The sequence below is a fragment of the Aquila chrysaetos genome, chromosome 19, assembly GCF_900496995.4.
Source record: "Aquila chrysaetos chrysaetos chromosome 19, bAquChr1.4, whole genome shotgun sequence".
Classification (NCBI taxonomy): domain Eukaryota; kingdom Metazoa; phylum Chordata; class Aves; order Accipitriformes; family Accipitridae; genus Aquila; species Aquila chrysaetos.
The window spans coordinates 25,457,661-25,476,627 of record NC_044022.1 but is presented as its reverse complement, the minus strand read 5'-3'; the positions used below and the strand labels follow the sequence as shown (position 1 = coordinate 25,476,627).

The 18,967-nt window shown below is 45.9% G+C and overlaps 1 protein-coding gene across 4 annotated transcripts in view; it reads left to right on the top strand.

The window, feature by feature from the left end:
- GDPD5 (glycerophosphodiester phosphodiesterase domain containing 5) overlaps positions 1 to 18,967 on the top strand; it is a 173,833-nt gene that overhangs the window by 128,926 nt on the left and 25,940 nt on the right. For all 4 annotated transcript variants that reach the window (XM_041118380.1, XM_030043140.2, XM_030043142.2 and 1 more), the window contains exons 4-8: positions 11 to 104; positions 782 to 841; positions 4,119 to 4,217; positions 6,372 to 6,465; positions 10,138 to 10,283. In XM_041118380.1, the coding sequence (XP_040974314.1) occupies positions 11 to 104; positions 782 to 841; positions 4,119 to 4,217; positions 6,372 to 6,465; positions 10,138 to 10,283 (493 nt within the window). The remainder of the gene's footprint in view (positions 1 to 10; positions 105 to 781; positions 842 to 4,118; positions 4,218 to 6,371; positions 6,466 to 10,137; positions 10,284 to 18,967) is intronic.

Below are 18,967 nucleotides of genomic sequence, written 5' to 3'. Positions count from 1 at the left end.
TATCTTTCAGGTTTTTATATAATCGAATGGGATATTGGAGTGACTGGTCCATTCCAATACTTGTAACAACTGCTGCTGGCTTTACGTACATTACAGTGTTACTGGTGAGTAGAATAAAATGCCATTTCCTAGAGGTTTGTGTGTTTGTTTTAAAAAGGGCACGAACTTCTCAGTCCACCTACGACTTGAGCAATTTTCCTTTCAGAAGTGATTTCTCTCCCCCCGCCCCTCTCTCTTAGCCTTAAGTTGCCTAAAATAAATGGAAAGTGAAAAATGCATAGCCTGTGACCTCAGATGATCGAGAGCAAAACCAGAGCCCCTGATACTGGTGGTGCAGTTGGCCTGAGGAGAAACACAGCTCTTGTTCCCCCTTAGTATGGCCCAGTTCCCATTTCGGTGTATCTGCCAGTCACAAATGCAACTTGTTTCCCCTCATCCCCGGGTGCTGGGACCTCCGAGGCAGTGTCCATTCCGGTAGCATGCCGGTACCTGGCCCCATGCAGGCACCGATTCCTGCAGTCCTGGGAGGTGTGCACCCATGGACCAACCTCTCAAGTCCCTGCCTCTTGGAGGTCAAAGTCTTTCCTTCCACGTTCTTGGCTTTGGAAAGGCTCTGTTTGTACAACTGAGCTAGTGGTGTCTGCTGGACCATCCTCACACCAGCCCTGCTTTCTGCCCTGGCTTGTTTGGTTATCTTTTTGGATGGTGACGTGTTCCTGCATGTTCAAACACTTAAAGGTTGAGATGTGCCTGTGTCTGACTCTTGATTTCTTCCTCCCAGATACTAGCACTATGTCACATAGCTGTGGGACAGCAAATGAACCTGCACTGGCTTCACAAGGTAAATGGCTCTTCTCAGCTTGGAAGTGAGCAGGATCTCAGTGAAACGGGAGTCTAAGGAGCAGGTGGTGTGTGTGGCACTCACTGCCACAGTCTTTTTGGGAAGAGCATAAATCGTAGATGTCTGTGATACATGTGGCCTCATCTCAGGACTGAGCAGATTGCATAGTAGGAGCAGTCAAAGCCCGGGGACAAAGACCTTGGTGAAATGCTTTGGGGGTCCCTGCTGACAAAGGGCCACCTTTTGGAGATTGAGAAACACCATGTCATTAGAGTGGCTTGACTTTGGTCTCGGCTCAGCGTGGTAGTCCTTTATGACCCCCTCTTGTGCTCCTTTCTGTGCTGCACCCAGCCCTGAGGAAGGGCTGAGCAGAAGTGAAGCTGTTCAGGATGTGCTTGGAGGACCTGACTGGAAGAGCCTTGGGACAAGATGAAGGTGTTAAAACTGGGGGTGTGCAATGTGCAGGTTGTGGTTTGCTGGAACCCAAGGAGGTCCTGATTTGTATGTAAAGCAGTTTGAAAAACTGCTGTGAAATGTAAGAGAAGATGCAGATCTGGTGCTTGGAGCGCAGAAGGGGAGAGGAAGGGTATGTAGCAAGCTGCGGGGAGAGACAGTGCCAAAGAAAATGGCTTGGCAGGATTCAATTGTAACTGGCAATCTGCTAATAGGTAATTAAGGGACCAGTCCTGAATCTACTGATACACAGCTCCTCCTGAAATTGGTTGTTCCGCATGTGACAAGGCGTTGCAGGATCAGAGCTGAACAGATGTACCACCCCCCAGGACAGGGAAAGCACAGACCCCCCCCCCCCCCCGCCTTTCTTTTTTCTTCCTGGAAATGATAGAAATTATGTTTCTGTGGGAGGAGGGGATGCAATGCAAAGAGGAGGTGGGGACCGTCTGACTGCTGCTGGAAAATAAATTGTCGATTCTTGAGTTTAACATATGTTTCTTCATCGGGGCAAATGGAATTTTTCAGACACACTCCAGGTGGCTGATGGGTTTGGATGAGTAAGTCCAGAAGAGGAATGTGTTGGTGGAGATCAGTTAGTTCTTGCCTACAGAAACCCACCCTTCCTTCCCTTCTTCCAAAAAAGTCCACCGATCATCACAACTCAGATGTGTTGCTCTGTCTCTTCCCCACACCTCCCTCAGTTTTCTAAGGAGGTTGAGATAAGAGACTGGAATAAGTTAATATTCTTTGCTGCAGCTGTGCTGAATTACCTTCAAATATAGATTAAAGCATGTGGGAAAGGCTGGTATGTGCAAACTGCACAATTCCTTCCAATTTCCTCCTGTAATCCTGCAAAAAGAACTGAGGATTGTAAGCCAGGTTGGAGATGCATGAGAGAGGGTAAGAAGCAACAAGTTGGAGGTGTTGGGAGGAGGAAATGATGGAATGGAGATACACTTGTGTCCTGACACCTCTGTGCTGCACAGGGCAGCGACATCAAGGGGAATTAGGGTTGTACTGAAGAAATCTAGTTGACAAAGTCTTCTGTTGCTGCTGAATTTGGAGTTCAGCTTTGCGGGATATAAAATGGATGAAAAGTAGATTCAGTCTGGGTTGTGTACTGATGTTACACTCTGGCAGGTGGCCCAGGGGTCTGACCACACGATGGGGGAGCAGAACGACTACTGCGTGCAAGGCCCCATGGCAAAGTGCAGTTGTCCACATGCATTGCTTTGTGCTGTATTACTGCAGAGTCCTTAATGAGGAAATCTCTTGAAATAGTGTGGCTTACCACTATAGGTTGCTGGGGAGTGTCTTTTAAATAGGCAAGCAAACCCTATCCTGCCTTGGATGTGCAGAAATGGGTTGGTTAGGGTTAGAAGGTGGGTTGAATGCAGCCTCTTGGCTCGGGGATTCTATTCAACCTGGGGCAGCTGGATCTCTTGGTCCCTTCTGCTGCCCTGTGTACTTTTTTCATACTCCCCAAAAGTTGGAGGCTCAGGGTAAGCCACTGCTGTCCTATGGACACCTCTTGTGCTGTTGTCAGGTCTGTCTGGGCATCTAGGAGAGGAATAGCGGGTGGGAACCGAGGCTAAAGTAGAGAGAGAAATCCTGTCCTTATGTCCAAAAGTGTTTTCTGTAAATGTTGGGAATGCAGGGTTTTTATTTGCTTGTCTAAGTTATTAAGTAAAGATGAAATTGGTCTAGCGATGTCCTGTGCATCTTAGATGATCAGTTCATTGCTATGTATCAGTTGGCCTTTTCTGCCCAAGTCTCCCACACAGATTTCAGATCTAGACAATACATGAGATCAAGGCATAGACCAGCAGCATCCTTTGAATCCAGCAGGTGTGTGGAAGAGCAGAGACTGAGATACCAGATGAAGAGGCAGAGAATGGTGAACTATTTTTTGATAGACAGCCCAGATTTGAAGTCTTTACAGCTGGAGTTATTTCTATGACAGTTTTTGATGTTTTGAACTTCTTACCTTCAAAACAGAAGTGACGTTTTCTTTTTGACTGCTCTCCTCAGACTTCTGAGTGCTTCCACGTGGAAGGAGAGGGAGGCTGGGGGAAGGTGGCTGATGGACTGGATCTTGGTCTGCCATCTCAGTTCAGCCACTGTCTCATCCAGAGCCTCTTCTCAAGCTGCAAAATCTGCTATAACTGCTCTGTTAAAGTGAATTGGATGCTGACTGGACAGTTGTTGCCATCTCAGACCCTGTTGAAGTCGCATTCATGCACAAAGTTGTGTTTGACCCATCTCAAGATGACTCCTTGGTGATGGGGATGCACAGCCTTGCTTGCACACGTCTACCCTTTATGGAAGTGCAGTGTTCACTCTGTTGGATGTGTTCAAGGTTTATGACTGAACAGAAGCGTTGGACAGTCAAGTTAAGCAAAGTCTGCCAAGCTCCCATAGCACTGGTACATCACAGGCTGTTGCAGCAGGGCCAGGGGAGTCTGGGATCACCTCCTGAAGTTGCCTGGCAGAACCCCATTTCTATTTAAGCTGGTTTTGATCAAGTTTGTTGGCAAAGCAAATCACCTGATCTTTCCATACCATTGGTCGCTATGTGAAGAAAGACAGATCATCCATGAGACGTGCCCTCCTGGGCCTGTTTAGACCAGTGTTGTATCTCCAGTGGTGGAAAAGGGGAGGTTGGGACAGCACACAAGCCCAACCTCTTTCCTTGTGAGTCCTAAGGCTAGTTGGTTTTGTCCTTTTATTATGTATAAAGGTTTTCTCTCTCCGTTTCCCAATCTATAAAACTTACATGATAATGATAAGCTCCAGTATGTAAATACTCTCATATTTGTTGCAGATTGGCCTGATGACGACCTTGATAACTACCGTGGTGACCATGTCATCGATAGCACAGCTTTGGGACGACGAATGGGAGATGGTATTTATTTCACTGCAAGTAAGTTGTCTGCAAGGATGCTTCTCTGGGTGGGGAAAGGGGCCAGTGCAGCTACATGTCATGGACTTTGTGTCTTTCTACTATATAAAATCCTGTCTTGACGTTTGTCATTCCCAATATTGAAATCTTGCCAATGAGAAAATTTGCAGCAAAACTCCTGTGGAGTCCTCAAGGCCACTATATCACTTGTCTCCATCTCCTGGGCTCTTTCCCTTAAACTCAAACCAGGGCTTGGCTGCAGAGTTTGAGGTGGAAAATACTGAGGCTGGGTATGACTCATAGTTGCTGGAGGGAGAGGGCAATTCCTCCTCTTGGTGTGGCATCATGCTCTTCCCAGCCCTATGGGAGGAGTACTCTAGGTTTGTTTTTACATTGTGCATAAATTTATATATATCTAAAAAAGAATGCAACTTCTGTACTCTAGTCCTGTTTTAAGAAAGATTTGTGGTATACTGCAGGGCTATATAAGTATTGAGGAAAATAGTTACAAACTGTTAATTTCTTGATAGACCTCTTCCTCAAAAAGGTGTCCAAAAAAATATTTTGCCCATGAAAGGCCTGAGAAGTTTTACTGGTGATCACTGCTGTATATTTGGGAGTATGCAAATACACAGGGGAAAAAATAGCATTCACACAAGTGACTAACATTTCTCAGAAGTGCTTCCCTTTTCTTGTTTTTTAAAGATTTAGGCAGGCAACTGGAGAACAGAAGCATGACTCAGAGGATCCACCTCAAGCTTTCTCTCATGGTGACACACCATGGTGATACACAGTCCAGTGTGTTCATTGAATCATAGAATAGTTTGTGTTGGAAGGAACCTTTAAAGGTCATCTAGTCCAACCCCCCTGCCATGGGCAGGGACTTCTTCAACCAGATCAGGTTGCTCAGAGCCCCGTCCAACCTGACCTTGAACGTGTCCAGGGATGGGGCATCGACCACCGCTCTGGGCAACCTGGGCCAGGGTTTCACCACTCTCAGCGTAAAAAATGTCTTCCTTATATCTAGTCTGAATCTATCCTCTTTTAGTTTAAAACTGTTACCCCTTGTCCTATCACTACAGGCCCTACTAATAAATTTTGTCCCCATCTTTCTTATAAGACCCCTTTAAATACTGGAAGAGTGCTATAAGGTCTCCCTGGAGCCTTCTCTTCTCCAGGCTGAACAACCCCAACTCTCAGCCTGTCCTCATAGCAGAGGTGTTCCAGCCCTCTGATCATTTTTGTGTCCCCCCTCTGGACCCGCTCCAACAGGTCCCTGTCTCTCCTGTGCTGAGGACCCCAGAGCTGGACGCAGAACTGCAGGTGGGGTCTCACCAGAGCGGAGCAGAGGGGCAAAATCCCCTCCCTTGACCTGCTGGCCATGCTTCTTCTGATGCAGCCCAGGACACGGTTGGCTTTCTGGGCTGCAAGCGCACATTGCCAACTCATGTCCAGTTTTCATCCACCAGTATCCCCAAGTCGTCCTCCGCAGGGCTGCTCTCCATCCCTTCATCCCCCAGCCTGTATGGATACCAGGGCTTGCCCTGACCCAGGTGCAGGTCCTTGTACTTGGCCTTGTTGAACCTCATGAGGTTCCCGTGGGCCCACATCTCGAGCTTGTCCAGGTCCCTCTGGATGGCATCTTGTCCATGTGAACTGTACCACTCAACTTGGTGTTGTCTGCAAACTTGCTGAGGGTGCATTCAATCCCACTGTCTGTGTCATTGATAAAGATATTAAACAGTACTGGTCCCAGAATGGACCCCTGAGGGACACCACTCATCACTGATCTCCATCCAGACATTGAGCTGTTGACCAGTGTTCAACTGGATTACAAGAAATTTAAAACTTGGTGCCACCAAGAGCCTTACTTCAATTTGCATAGTGTCTAAGGAGCCCTTTTCCAAATATCTGTGTTATTGGGTGAGCTCTTCCCCAAGAAGGGGTTTAGAGCTTTCCTGCTTTGCCCTCATAGTGGCTTAAGTGCCAAAGACAATGTTAGGGTTTGGAAGAAGAGATGGCCAAAACAGGTGCAGGAGCCTGATGTCGGAATGGTGTGAAATCCAGCTGGAAACAGAGTGGTCTGATGCACTATGCAGCCTGCAAGGTCAATGAATTTGTAAAGTGCCGGGGCGTTTGTCATTGTTTTTTCTCTCCTGTTCTTCTGTCCTGCAGGCCACAGCCCCTTTCTTGCACATAGGAGCACTTGCGGCAGTCACGGCCCTGTCGTGGTTGATAGCGGGGCAGTTCGCACGGACGGAGAAAGCCAGTGAGTACCACTCGTGTCCTTGCGTGGTGGTTGAGGGCTGATGGGTGGTGGTTGGGGCGCTGGGTGCTCCCATTGGGAACCACCTGGCAGGTGGTAGTTCCTTCCCTGGGCTTAGTAGCGTCCAGCTCGGCCACGTTGGGGAGGTGGATGCTCTCCTAGAATAACCTGGCTGAAACTGGAGTGGGTGTATCTGGTCTGGGGATGCATCCAGATCCCACGGCTGCCGCTTTGAGGTCAAAAGCGCGCCAGAGTTGGAGGTGAAAGGGCTGTTTTCAATGAGGCAATGAATAAAAGCATCCAGATTTCCATCAATCTGCTTTAGAAAACATAAATGCACCCTCCGTAGCTAATGCGCTGTGTTCTGCTCTGGATCTTATAAGCACTTCCCCCTAGCCCCATCTCCTTGGCTTTCGTTCACCTGCATTTCTAGAAGGATCTGGCTTTTGAAAGCCTTCATGGACTTGCTGCTTGTGATGCAGTAGCACCTCGAGGGCTCAGTAGAGATCTGGTCCCCAGAAGGTTAGGTGCTTCTTTAAATGCACGTTGAGGCATGGTCAAAGGTCTAAAGAAGCAGAGTGGTGAAGGACACGCTGAACCCAGCTCTTCTTGTTGATGGTCCTGACCGCTGAAATAAGCGCACTCCTCTGTGCGTCTCCCCTGTCCCACCGTGTTGCCAGGGGCTCTCCCAAGCCTGAGCTGTTCCTCTAGGTTTTCTTGTGAAATAATTTGATCCTTCTGTGCCCTCAGAAGTGTTTTTCTTCAGGGCATCCGTGGATGTTCTCAGACATTTGTGCCAGTTCCAGAAAAATTATTTTAATTGGTATTTAACCTGCAGCGAAATACAAGCCCTGGAAGGATTTGGCAGCGCTTGCAAAAGACTTCCAAGAAGTGGGAGTTAAGAACGAGGAAACGGTGTCTGAGGATGGAAAGATTTTGATATCCAGAGAGATTTTTCAAAGAAAGAATTGCTCTGCCTTAATTTATAAATATGCCAATAAAGCTGTACCTGATTCTTCTTAAATATGTTCTAGCATGTAATTAGGCTGCCAGTTGAGGGAGGATTTATGGTTACGCCTAGAGCAGAGACTGCATGTGCTCCTTGTGAATTCCTCATGATTTTTCTCTTGCAGCTGAGTTCCCTGAAAATGGATTTTTTGTTTGTTTGTTTTTAATAAGCCAGGAAGCTGTTTCTGCTCCTGGGTTGGGTTTTTTTTGTTTTTGTTTTTTTAAGGAAAAACATTAATCTATTCTGTACCATTGGATCTTAAAGTTATTTCAGGGTCATTTTACTTGTGAAAGGTATCATACCTGGAGGAGTTTACAGACTTTTTGGTACAGACTTTTTGTCAAACATATGTTTGACATGGTGGTGTTAAAAATGGAAGAGAAGAACTAAAATCTCTGTGAGAACTGACAGTTGCTTGTAATGGCAAAATAAGATTTCACTCACTAATAATAATCTTTTGGAAATAACTGGTGCAGCTGCAGTCATTGGTGCAACAATCTGTTCTTGTCATTCTTGAGGCATGTGACAATCTTCAGCAACTGGCTTTTTTACTGAGCAAATTTACACTTTTTTTTTTTTTTGTTGTTCCCCCATGCTACTTTTTCCAAACCTGGAGAACAGAAGTTTCTTGAAAAGCTGCAGTGTTTTAAAAAGTAGTAGCTTGTTTTCAAAGCTTGCTTCTCAGGTCAGGTAGAAAACATTGGACTCAAAGCAGCCCTGGAAGCCTTGAGTAGCAAACAGCAGTGTGAGAAACATGCTTTTCTAGGAGCCCAAACTAGGCTGGAGTGGTCACGAAGAGTAGGAGGAATGGAGAAGGAAGGATTGCATCTAAATGTTGTCGTTGGCAGTGTCATGTTGTAGAAAGTGGGAGATTTATCTGTCCTGCTTGCTTAGCTTGGGTGGTCACCAGGAGAGCTGCTTCCATACAGACCATCTAACCTCAAATTGAACAGTATGTATTTTGCTTGTATTTCATGCATGTATTTCATTTCAGGTTTTTTATGTGTGATCTCAGTTCTTACATATGCATGGCTGGGTGGGGTTTTCAGCTCCATTTTAACATGGTCTGTGACCCATGCTGGGGCATCCTTTCCTTGTGGGTGCAGTCCAATGATAAAAATATTTGGAAGCCCCCGTGTCTCACACGCTGCTTGCCTTTAGTCTGAACCTGAGCTGTTTAATCCCTAAACTGCGGCACCAGGAAGGAAGGGACCTGATTCTTTGCACAGCCTGAGACTTTGCTGACAATTAGGCTGATTTTCAAAGCCTGGTTGGTGTGCGGTGTTCCTGGGGTGAGCAAGAATTGGGTCCGGATCACGTCCTGGGTCTGTCTGGAGGATTTGATGCTGGCAGGGCACAACTCCATACTTTCATGGTGCAGGACACAGCGTGAGCTCTCTTAGCAAGATGCCATTCAGTTCCTTGAGTGCTCTGTGGGTGATTGACATCTCTTCCAGAGAGGATGAAAAATTAGCTGGCAAAGTTACTAGTGTTACTTTCTGGCTTGTGGGAACATGTTTCAATGAGGCTATTAGATGCTGGAAGCAAAAAGCAGCTTATTTATGTGTGAAACCAGATCAGTTGTGGTCAGGACCAGAGCTGGGTTGTTCTGTCCTTCCCCTAAAAAAACTTGCCTTCTCCATCTTGTGTCCGTTGCAAATATTTATTTTAAAGGGTTTTTTTTTCGAGGTTCTCCCTTGAGTTCCAAAGCCTTAATGAGCTTGCAAAATAAATAATAATAATAATAATAAAAAAAATGAAATCTTTTGCTTTAATATCTGTGGTTTCAAGTGACTCCAAATAGCTCAGGAGTTCAAAGGTGCCTGTTGTTCTTTACAAGGAATACATGTCTGCTGGGTACAAGGGGTGCTTCTGTTGTGCTGTCAGCACCTTTGAAAGATTCCCAGATACTTTGGACTTTGTGAGAAGTCACTGGTAGTCGGCGGTGGGCGGCTGAGGCATGGTGTGGGAGGCAGGACTGCTCCTCTGGCCCCAAGCGCTGCAGCCAGCACCCTCTTTGCTGCATTTGTCAGTCCTGTAATATTGCTGCTTGCAGAGACCCCGGGGAGTGCAGCACCATCGCAACCCAAGGATTTATTTAAACATGTCCAATTTAAGCAGTAAAACATTGCAAATGGGCTTGGTTCTGGCTGGTACAAATCCTAATGCAGAAGCAGTTAAAGTGGCGTTACCCTGGCTGAAATGGGTGATGTTGGTGAACCACCAATGTAAACACAAGTGATGTAAACCCAAGTGATATTAAATGCACCGACACGGTGCTGTGACTTATTTGTAGATATGTTTAACTGGTGAGCTATTTCTGCTGTCAGGCAGGGCAAAATTTGGCGCTGTCTGCCCCCAAAGGGCTGGAAACCAGCAGTGTTTTGGGCTACATTGCTGGGACTTTAAGCAATTCACTTAACTTTTTGTTTCCCCAATACAAAATGAAGTGAAAACCTCCCTCAGGACTTGATTAGCTCAGAGATATTTTTTTGGAATAGAATATGTTTTCCCTAAACACAGAGCTCTACTGTTGTACTAGGGACAACGGCTGTAGACCAGTCTCTCCTCTGGAGGAAGATGAAGGTGTCTTGACTTCACTCCTGTGGTGTGAGGAGGTCAGGACCAACATTTTCACTAGCTCTTTCTCTCTCTTTCCGTCTCAGCTTCTCAGATGCTGATGTTCACTGCGTACCTTGCAGTTGTAGTTGCACTTTACCTCGTCCCCCTCACCATCTCGTCCCCTTGCATAATGGAGAAGAAGGCTCTGGGACCAAAGCCAGCCATTATAGGTCACCGTGGAGCACCAATGGTGAGTAGTCTTACATCGTTAGTACTGCGTTGTCTGACTTTTCTGCCTGTGTAAAGGATGGTACCGGACCTGATGGTCTCCAGGTTGCTCTCCAGAGAATACATAAGGCAAATGTAGCTTTGAGGCACCCCTCCTGGCTAGAATTACCGCGCTCATAAATCAGTACATGAACCCAGAGTCAAGTCACACCCCAGATGTTCTAGACGCCTTGCAAACAAAAGGGCAATCCTTGCCTTGCTCAGGGTGGTTTGTGCCATTGCATTTTTCTGGCTGTTGTTTCTGCTGTTTTTTGCTCTCCAGGCTTGGCCCTTGCGCTGCAGCAGAAGTAGTTTGTGATATTTTTTGGATTTTTTTTTAGAGCTTGAGGCTCAGTCTTCGTGCCCTTTGCAGGACCTCACCAGCAGTGGTTAAACTCAGCTCCCAGCAAGATGCCTTGAGTACGTGGCAAGCTGGAAAAACAAACAAACAAGCTGTGCTGACCCTACATGACTGCACGGTACTCTTGCGTTGCAGATCATCGTGAGACTGGGTGAGGTGATGAAACATTCCTGTCACCTGCCTCTGGGTAGATTTTGAAATCATAATCATACAGTCCTTTCTTCTCCAAGGTTTCTGGGCATGTCCAGGCTAAAGATGGAGTATGTTGGCATGGATAATGCTGTCCTGTGATGTTTGGACATACTGGCCTGCGTCTCTAGTTTGGGTGCTTCTGCACATAGGTCTGTTGCATAGTTGTACCTCCATCTCTCTCTGGTGGTTGATTGACTTCAGGCATGATAGTGTACTGCAGTGTAGGCACTGGCCTTGTGAATGGATTTTTGTTTTTTTGTTGTTGTTGTTGGTTTTTGGTTGTGGTTTTTTTTTTTTTAAGGCATGCAACTAACTTTTTTTCTGACATTCAAAGCAGAAAAATATATTTGTATAGGCTGTCAGAACCTATTTGGCAGGCTGGGGCATGCTTGAGCTCCTCTCTGAGTCCAAGACTGTGCACTAGGAGAGTTTGCTAGGTGAGATAAACACCTGTCATGACACAGAAGTATTTTTTAGTTCTCCTTATTTTTAATGATTTCTTTCTTTAAGCAATATCTTGAAATGCCAGCTTAATTTGCGTCACTTTTTTAGCTATATTGCCTCTGTGGGTGGTGGAATGAAGTTCTGGGCACGATAAATGCTTTTTCCTGTCCTACTGAGTTTGTACCAACCGTGAAGGCCAGAAGAAGCCAAGTGAGAACCTGTGCTTTGCATGCTTTCTGCATGGCAGCAAATCACAAAACCTGTTAAGAGATTTTCTTCCTGTGGGGTTTCCAGGCTTGCGTGCCCCCCATAGCCTTCTAAAGAAACTAAACAGCAGATGAATTCCTTCTATCTTCCAGATAGTTTACATAAACCTTATCTGGAGCAAGACTCCCAGCAGAGACTTGGCCCTTTGCTTCATGGTCTTCCTTGGAGCCAGCAAACACTCCTTGCAGTGTGGAATAAACCTATCTGAGAAGATGCTGCTTGCATGTTTGGGTGCAGAGGGTTGCGAAGGTTGGTCAAGAGCAGTGGTGGAGGATGCTCAGTGCTGTGTGTGGAACTGTGGCCCGGGTGCTGCGAAGGGGAGGGATGCACCCTGCTGAACCATTCCCCGATACACAGAGCTGGTTGTCTGTTAGCAGATGATCTGCTCTGAAGCCCACGAGAAGCAACATCAGAGGCTAGCAAGCCTTGTTCCAACCTCCAAGCAATAGTCTGCATGTCCCAGGGTGAGCTGGCAGGAGGTTTATCCAACTGCTTTGCCTTTGCTGTACGTGTAGTGAGTGTCCTCCGACTGTGCCCTTGAACGGCAAAGCTGAGATGGGGTTAGAAAGATGAGGGCTAGAGAGAGGTGGTCAAAACTCCCTTCTGTACTTCCACCTATGCCCAGCTTTTCACTGTATCAAACGTCACCTTGAGTTTGAAGAGCTCCGCTTACAGTGCAAGTCCTCAGGTTGTACTAAGTCATATCTGCTTGGGAAACTAACGATTTTAAAGCCTTGCCAGAAGGCGTTTCTGCTTATAGGGTCTTGTTTCACAGGGCTTCTTGCTTTTGCTGTTGAGCCCAACTGTAAGGAGATTTGGTTTGGAGAAATGGCCAAGTGGAGCTGGGGAGGAGGAAATAGCCCAGAGAAGAGTCTGGAGGCTGAGCTGTAGGAGACAGACATCCTCCCTTGGGCAATGTCAAGATCAAAAGTCTGCAGAGCCTGGGAGTTTGGGACCTGAGGTGGAACTAGATCTAGTGGGACTGGAGATGATAAAAAGCAATGCAATATTTGCTTCAGATCTCCTGAAGCAAGACAAATGTGATTTGCTGTGCAGACAAACGTGCTCTCTGATGGAGCCTGATAGCTGGTTGCTTTGCCCGTCTGGCAGGACTGGGTCCGTAATATTGCATTTGCAGGTCCAATGCTCTTATACTAGAAAGACACAAATACAACTGAGTGCTCTTCTGACAAAAGCTGGCAAAGGAGATCCATGGGATGGCTGAAAATGCTTGTCGCCCTGAAATAAAGGATTTGCTGGGGACATGGCATATGGTATATGGGACCAAAGGCAGTGAAATGGAGAGTTTCCCAGGAAAGCTGTAGATGTGTGCACTTCCTGAGGGATACAGTACTGAGGGATACTGATCCATCAGTGCTTGCAGCCTCCTCCTCAAGGATCTTCCTTCGCTCTCCAGAGCCTGCTTTCCTCTGTGCATGCATGCACCCTGTCTCTCTTCTCATGTGCCTTTAGATTTTTTTTTTTAAGAGCAGCATTCATGGTGTCTGTGTGAGTGCAGCTCAACTGCTGTCCTTGTTCTGTGGAGGAAAAAAGTAAGACACAGAGGCCATATGGCTCATATAATTTGTCTTGAAACACTGGAGGAGGGGAAAAAGTCCTTGCATTTTAAGTAGCGAGAGAAAATCAGAAACCACCCTGGCATCTGTAGCAGGAGAGCTACTGGTTCCACACTGGCTGACCATTTGGCTGTAGTGGTAGTGCTCCTCCAAGCAATGTCCCTTTGTTATCATCCTGTTCCCCCGCAAGCTTTAACTCGCTGCTAGAAAATCTCTTTGGCATGACTCCTTCTACCTTCCCTTGCCTAAATGTCATCCAGTCATGCCTGCTTTTTGCTATGCTAAACGTCCATTCCCACCAGGGTGCAATCTGAAAACCCTTTCTCTTAGCAGGCGTTTAGTTAATCAATCAGTTTCTTTTCAAAGGCTTTTTTTGAAATGAATTATTCAGCCTCCAGATCTGTTTCTGTCCTTCTGGACTCCCATCAGGAGACCATCAGGGTTGTGGCAGCAATATGCTGGGAATTGAGGGCTCCAGCCCTCACTTGATGTCTGTTGGTTTGAAAGGGTCTTGTTCTGATGGGCACAGGAATGGTCTGACACCCCAAAACATGAGATGGGGTTCTCTGTAAATTTTGCCTGTTAATATGTTAAACTTTTCAGATGGTTTTATGAGCAGGCATCTGTTGTTTTTGGTCTTCCATCTTTTTTATTATTCTTACAGAAATCTAGTTGTGTTTTGTTTTCAATGGCAATAAACTTGACTGTCTTCTCCCTGTGATGGTAAATATGCCACTTACACTGAGGATAAGCCAAAACAAGGGTGGAAGGTAAAATCTGGGACCAAATCTGAGATGGAAATGAGGAACTTCATCCAGTAGGACACCAACTTCTACTGCCATTTGCACTTTAAAGTCTTCTCCCAAATGTCTTTCCTCACTTCAGGTTGAAGCAGGTTGTCTTTGCTTTTGGAATCTGAAGAAGATGCTGTCCATAATGTTGAATCCTACTTGCTTATAGGTTGTTAGTCCTAAACGTACATTTCTTATAAAAATATTTAGGCTCATCATGATGATCTTTGATGTCAAATCGTAGGTAAATCACCCAAAGGATTAATAATAGCAGTGACTTATCTGAGCAAGAGCTCTACCTGTCTCCTTGGAAACCTTCCTGAAGCCGGGAAACTCGCCTCCCATTACTGGGACCAGAAAGGTACTGGTTGGTCTAAAAACGATCAGGCTGAACCTGTGGAAACCATCCAAGCATGTCGGAGGCAAGAACAGCTCTTGATTTCAGAGCTGGAGGCTACAAATAGCATTGAAATAAATGCTTTTGGCAAACCACCCATGCAGCTGGTTTTTGGCATGCCTTAACAGCGCTGAGAAAGGCTGTGCCGAAACAGCTGTGCGAGTGCCGGGAACATGCGGCGTTCATGCCATCGAGCTCCTTCCTGCATGGCAGATGATGTCCATCTCCTTGCTGAGTGCAGGCACAGTGCTGGGAGGAGCATTTTTTTGGCCGTGCTGACTCATTAGCTTTGCACAAGTCCAGAGTGGAAAAGTACCCATTGCTGGGACAAAGTACCTTGGTGGGCAGCCAATGGTTTAATTGCGCTTAGGATTTGCCTGTTGGATTGCTGCATGGGAATGTTTTGCCTCGACAGGGAGTGTGTCGTGCTGTTCCCGAGAAAATTCCAGCAAATATGGCCTTGCACATGTGGAGTTTGGGTTTGTGGGGGTTTTTTTGACACCTGAAGGTGAAGCCTCCAGTATACGCTGACGTTCTCACAGAGGTGCTGTTTTGTCGTCTTGTGGTGCCAACTATCGATAGAAGCAGTAATGAAGACCTCTGGGTGGGATTGTGTCTTACTGGAGAGCTTTCAGCTAATGAAGAACTGGTGATTTCTTTCTATTGTTTTGGGGGTTTTGTTTTCTTGGTGGTTTTGAGGGCCTTTACTTCATCTTATCTTGGGTACCAACCAAAACTTTGCCGCTACCTATTTGGGATGGCTTTGTTTTTTAAGAGCTCTCAAGTGCTTTGGTTTGTACTGCTCGTGCTGCTGAAATCAAGAAGCGTTTGGCTTGCTGTATGTCTTATGCACACCCACCTATTAAAAATATGGCCAGTTAATCTGTTTGCTGGTCCGATTGATAGTAACAATCAATCGCAATTAGCATCTTCTGACAGTCCTGGAGAAAGGCTTATGTTCACTGAAATAAATCTACATAAGTTTAGGTAGTCTTTCATTAAATCAAGCTTCAGCTTTTTTTGTGTGCAGTACAACAATAATGAGGTCTCATCTCCTGTATCTAGTTATTAAATTTCTAATGGCTTTTTCCTTATGAGTTTATCCTGTTGTCCAAGGCAATCCTTTATTTTTTTTCTCTTTTTGTTTTACACTTTTTCCCTTCCTTTCAGGCTAGTTGAGCTGTTTCCAGAAGTGCTGGATACAGATGCTCTCTGAAATACCTAGAATTCCTAGGTATTAAAGATACATTTTATTTTATTTCTTATAAATAAGTATCGTTATTGCATCATAGTGACCTGGCATGATGGGATGCTAATGCTGAAATCAGCATACTGGCAGAGCCCAAACTAAGTCCCATACAGCGAACTTCCAAAGGGCATCTTTTTACAGGAAGAAAAATACCATTTTTCAGGTATTGCCCTAATCATGCCTTGTGTTTTTAGTCCAATTATTGGCTTACGAGGAGACTGATACTAGAAAGGAGAGATAAGGGAGGGAAAATTAAAAAAAAAAAAAAAACAAACTAAAATTATGGTCATGTTTCCAAAAGGATGAGAAAAATATCCTTAAAGCTTCTCGATGAAGCAAAGCTCAAATCCTTTACTGCAGCTCAGCACACAATGCCAGAGGTGTGCAGTGGCTGCAGTTACACTTTGGAACAAATTTGGTTCTTCTGTGCAAGCTTCTTCATTAGCCACCCCCCCAATGCACAAATGATGCAGTGATTTTTTTTTTTTTTTTTGAAGGCCTGGCAAGGTGGCTAATTAGGGGGAAAATACAGTGTTGTGATGTCCAACTGCAGCAAGGCTATGCTGCTTTAACTAGCACGCTTTCATAATCTTTGTTAGGGAAGATCCAAAGCTCTTGACTCCATTTGTAAGCATTTGCGATTAATTTCTGAGCAGAAAAATGGTCAAAATGAGTTCATCCATTGGTAGTTTTCTAGAAATTACTTGCTGCGTCTCTGTAGTAGGAAGAAATGAATGGTAGCCTGATTTTTGCAGGGGATGAGCCTATCAAAGCAAGTGTGAAGAGGAGGAATAGCTTCTAGAAACCCTGCGCAGGGTCTGTCTGTGGCTTTCAGTGGATGTTGGCATGGTTTATATGCGACAGAGGTTTTGGAGTGAAATCATTGCTTTGTGCCCCAGGGCTTCTTCACTTCAGCACTGGTTTCTTAAGAAATTGGTTGTGTCCAGTTGCACTGGATCACTGCACCCCTGGATTTCGGGTTTAGACATAACGTGCCTGAATGTATTGTATCAAAGGAACTGGAGAGAGACAGAGAGAAATATAAGCAGAAAGATTATGCATTTACTCAGTTATTGCAGTTTTGCTGTAAAACCTTTTAAAAAAAATCGGCACTAATCTCAGCATGTAATTTCTGTACTGCTTGGATGCATCTCTGCCCTAAACATGCTGACTTCGGGGCTTCAGCTCCCTCTTTCTTCGAGGGAGATGGAGACAGGCTGGGATGATGGAAATAACTGTTACTCAGATTCTCTCATTTCACAAAAAACTCACATCGTAAGGGATATGAACTCCTGGTAAAGAGAGATCCTGCCTCCAAAGTGATGCCAGGGGAACCTCCAGGAATTAGGCAGTATCTGATTTTAGGGGACAGGGTTAAATATGCTTTCCTGGTTTTCTGGTTGACCTTTACTGGGTTATGTCATTGGTGTGAGTGGCTTGTTGAGTCCCCTCAAGGCTAGGATCGACCGAGAGGTTTAGAAACTGGGGAGGACAGCTTTCTGCATCGATGATGGACTCATTTGGAAATGCAATTGTTTATATCAGGGTGACTGGCTCTGGCCAGGTTAGGAGTTCACCCACCACACGCTCACAAGAAGATGACATCTTTGCCTGGAAGGCTTACAATCTACTTTTCAAAAGCTTCTGACATACAGGGAATCGGTCTGTCAAGTAATAGCGTTGTGGTGTTATGGAGACTACCCAGCACATGCCATCGTGGGGCACGGCGTTACCGAGAGCACTTGGGCTGACGTCCGTGCTCTTTGCTGATTCAGAGCAGCCAGAGATGTTCATCCATCTGTGATGCTCTTCAAGAGGATGCTCTTCACTTCTAGTGGTGTTGTGACGAAGATGATGTTACGGCTCCTAAGTGCGTGTTTGGATGGTTGGACCTTAAGTGACAATCTGTTTTTAGAACAGTTTTAAAATGCCGTTTCCTCTGCACAGCTGCAAAGCTGCATTTTCAACACAGATCTGGCCCGAGTTTTGTAAGTTTATTTAATTTGCATTTGGGGTCAAGTTCCTGGGAAAAGAATGGATGTGCCTCATATCTGAGCAGCTGCACGCAGCCCTGGTGGGGTCCAGTTCAGTTTTGCCCTTCTTGAATAGTGAAGCTTGGTCTGCAAACTCTGTAGGGGCTAGAGATGAGGCAGGAGTGGGATATTCCAATCCTGGGGCTGGGATCATCTGTCCATGGGGTTAAGCTCAGTGGCAACTGTCTGAGTGCTGGGGATGGGACAGACGTAGTGCACTGAGTTTTAAAACTCAATGAAAAACTCAGGTTTTAGCTCACTGCAACCTGTATTATAGCACTACCCCTAAGATGCATGCAGTGAAGTCTCAGCTCTGTCTAAATTTACTTTTCCCCAGTCCAGCTGATGGAAGCTCTTGCATCTTGACTTGCTACCTCAGATTTGTTTGGCTCTGTTTCCTTCGAGTGCTTCCAGCAGTGGAGGCTGGGGCTCCCCTGGCATTTAGGTTAAAGCTTCCCCAGCATTTCAAACCAACTGCATCTCAGGAGGGCTGGTGTCCAAGCAAGGCTTGACCCTGGCCCTACAGAAACTGAAATACACTGAAAAGAGGCAAGAAGTGGTTTGTAATCTTGTTATTAAACAGCAGAGCCTGTGCCCTCTCTGGGGTAGGATTCTGCTGTGCCAGACTTTGGTGTATGGGTAAGACATGAGAAACCTTGGTCATGCTGGTCCACCTCTACAGAGGTGAAATACTGTTGTAGCTGTGCTTGTTTGCCTTCGTTATCCCTGATTCATGTCATATGAGCTCTTTATTGTGTAGGTGGGTAACAGCAGTGTCATCCTACCCTTGTTGAGGGGTTTTATGTTGATTGCTTAGTGGAGGGAGTCCAACCTGCCCTTTCCAGTCTCCCTTAGCCTGAGAGATGATCTACAACTCGGTACGCTTTGCTTTTCTGTTCCTTGTATGTCCGCATCCCCGGCGAGACTGCTTTATAGGGGTGTCGGTTCAGTTGCTGCTTGATGTGGTGTCGCATCTTGAGCTGGGACTCGCGTTGCATCTACCCAGCAAACCTGACAGGCTGGTGGTCTTGCATTGCCCTTCGGTTTCTCTAGGTCAGCTGTCTCTCGTTTGAAGACTACTCACTTTATTTCCTCGTGATTACTGCAGTCTCCGAAAGCAAATATTGAGCATTACCCTGTAGAGAGAGGATCACCTTGCAGCGTTACCCTGAGGAAACCTGAGCTACTTGGGAAGGGAAACCCGAGATGCTGAAAGCAACCCAAGGAGAGAAAGTCTGGATGGGATCTTCAGATCTTTGTGGCTGCTGCTCCCTGCTGACAGCTCTGGGCATCGTGCATATACTGCAAAAAGCTCTTTGAGCCCGACCTTGCGTGACCCAGTGCTGGGCTGTGCAA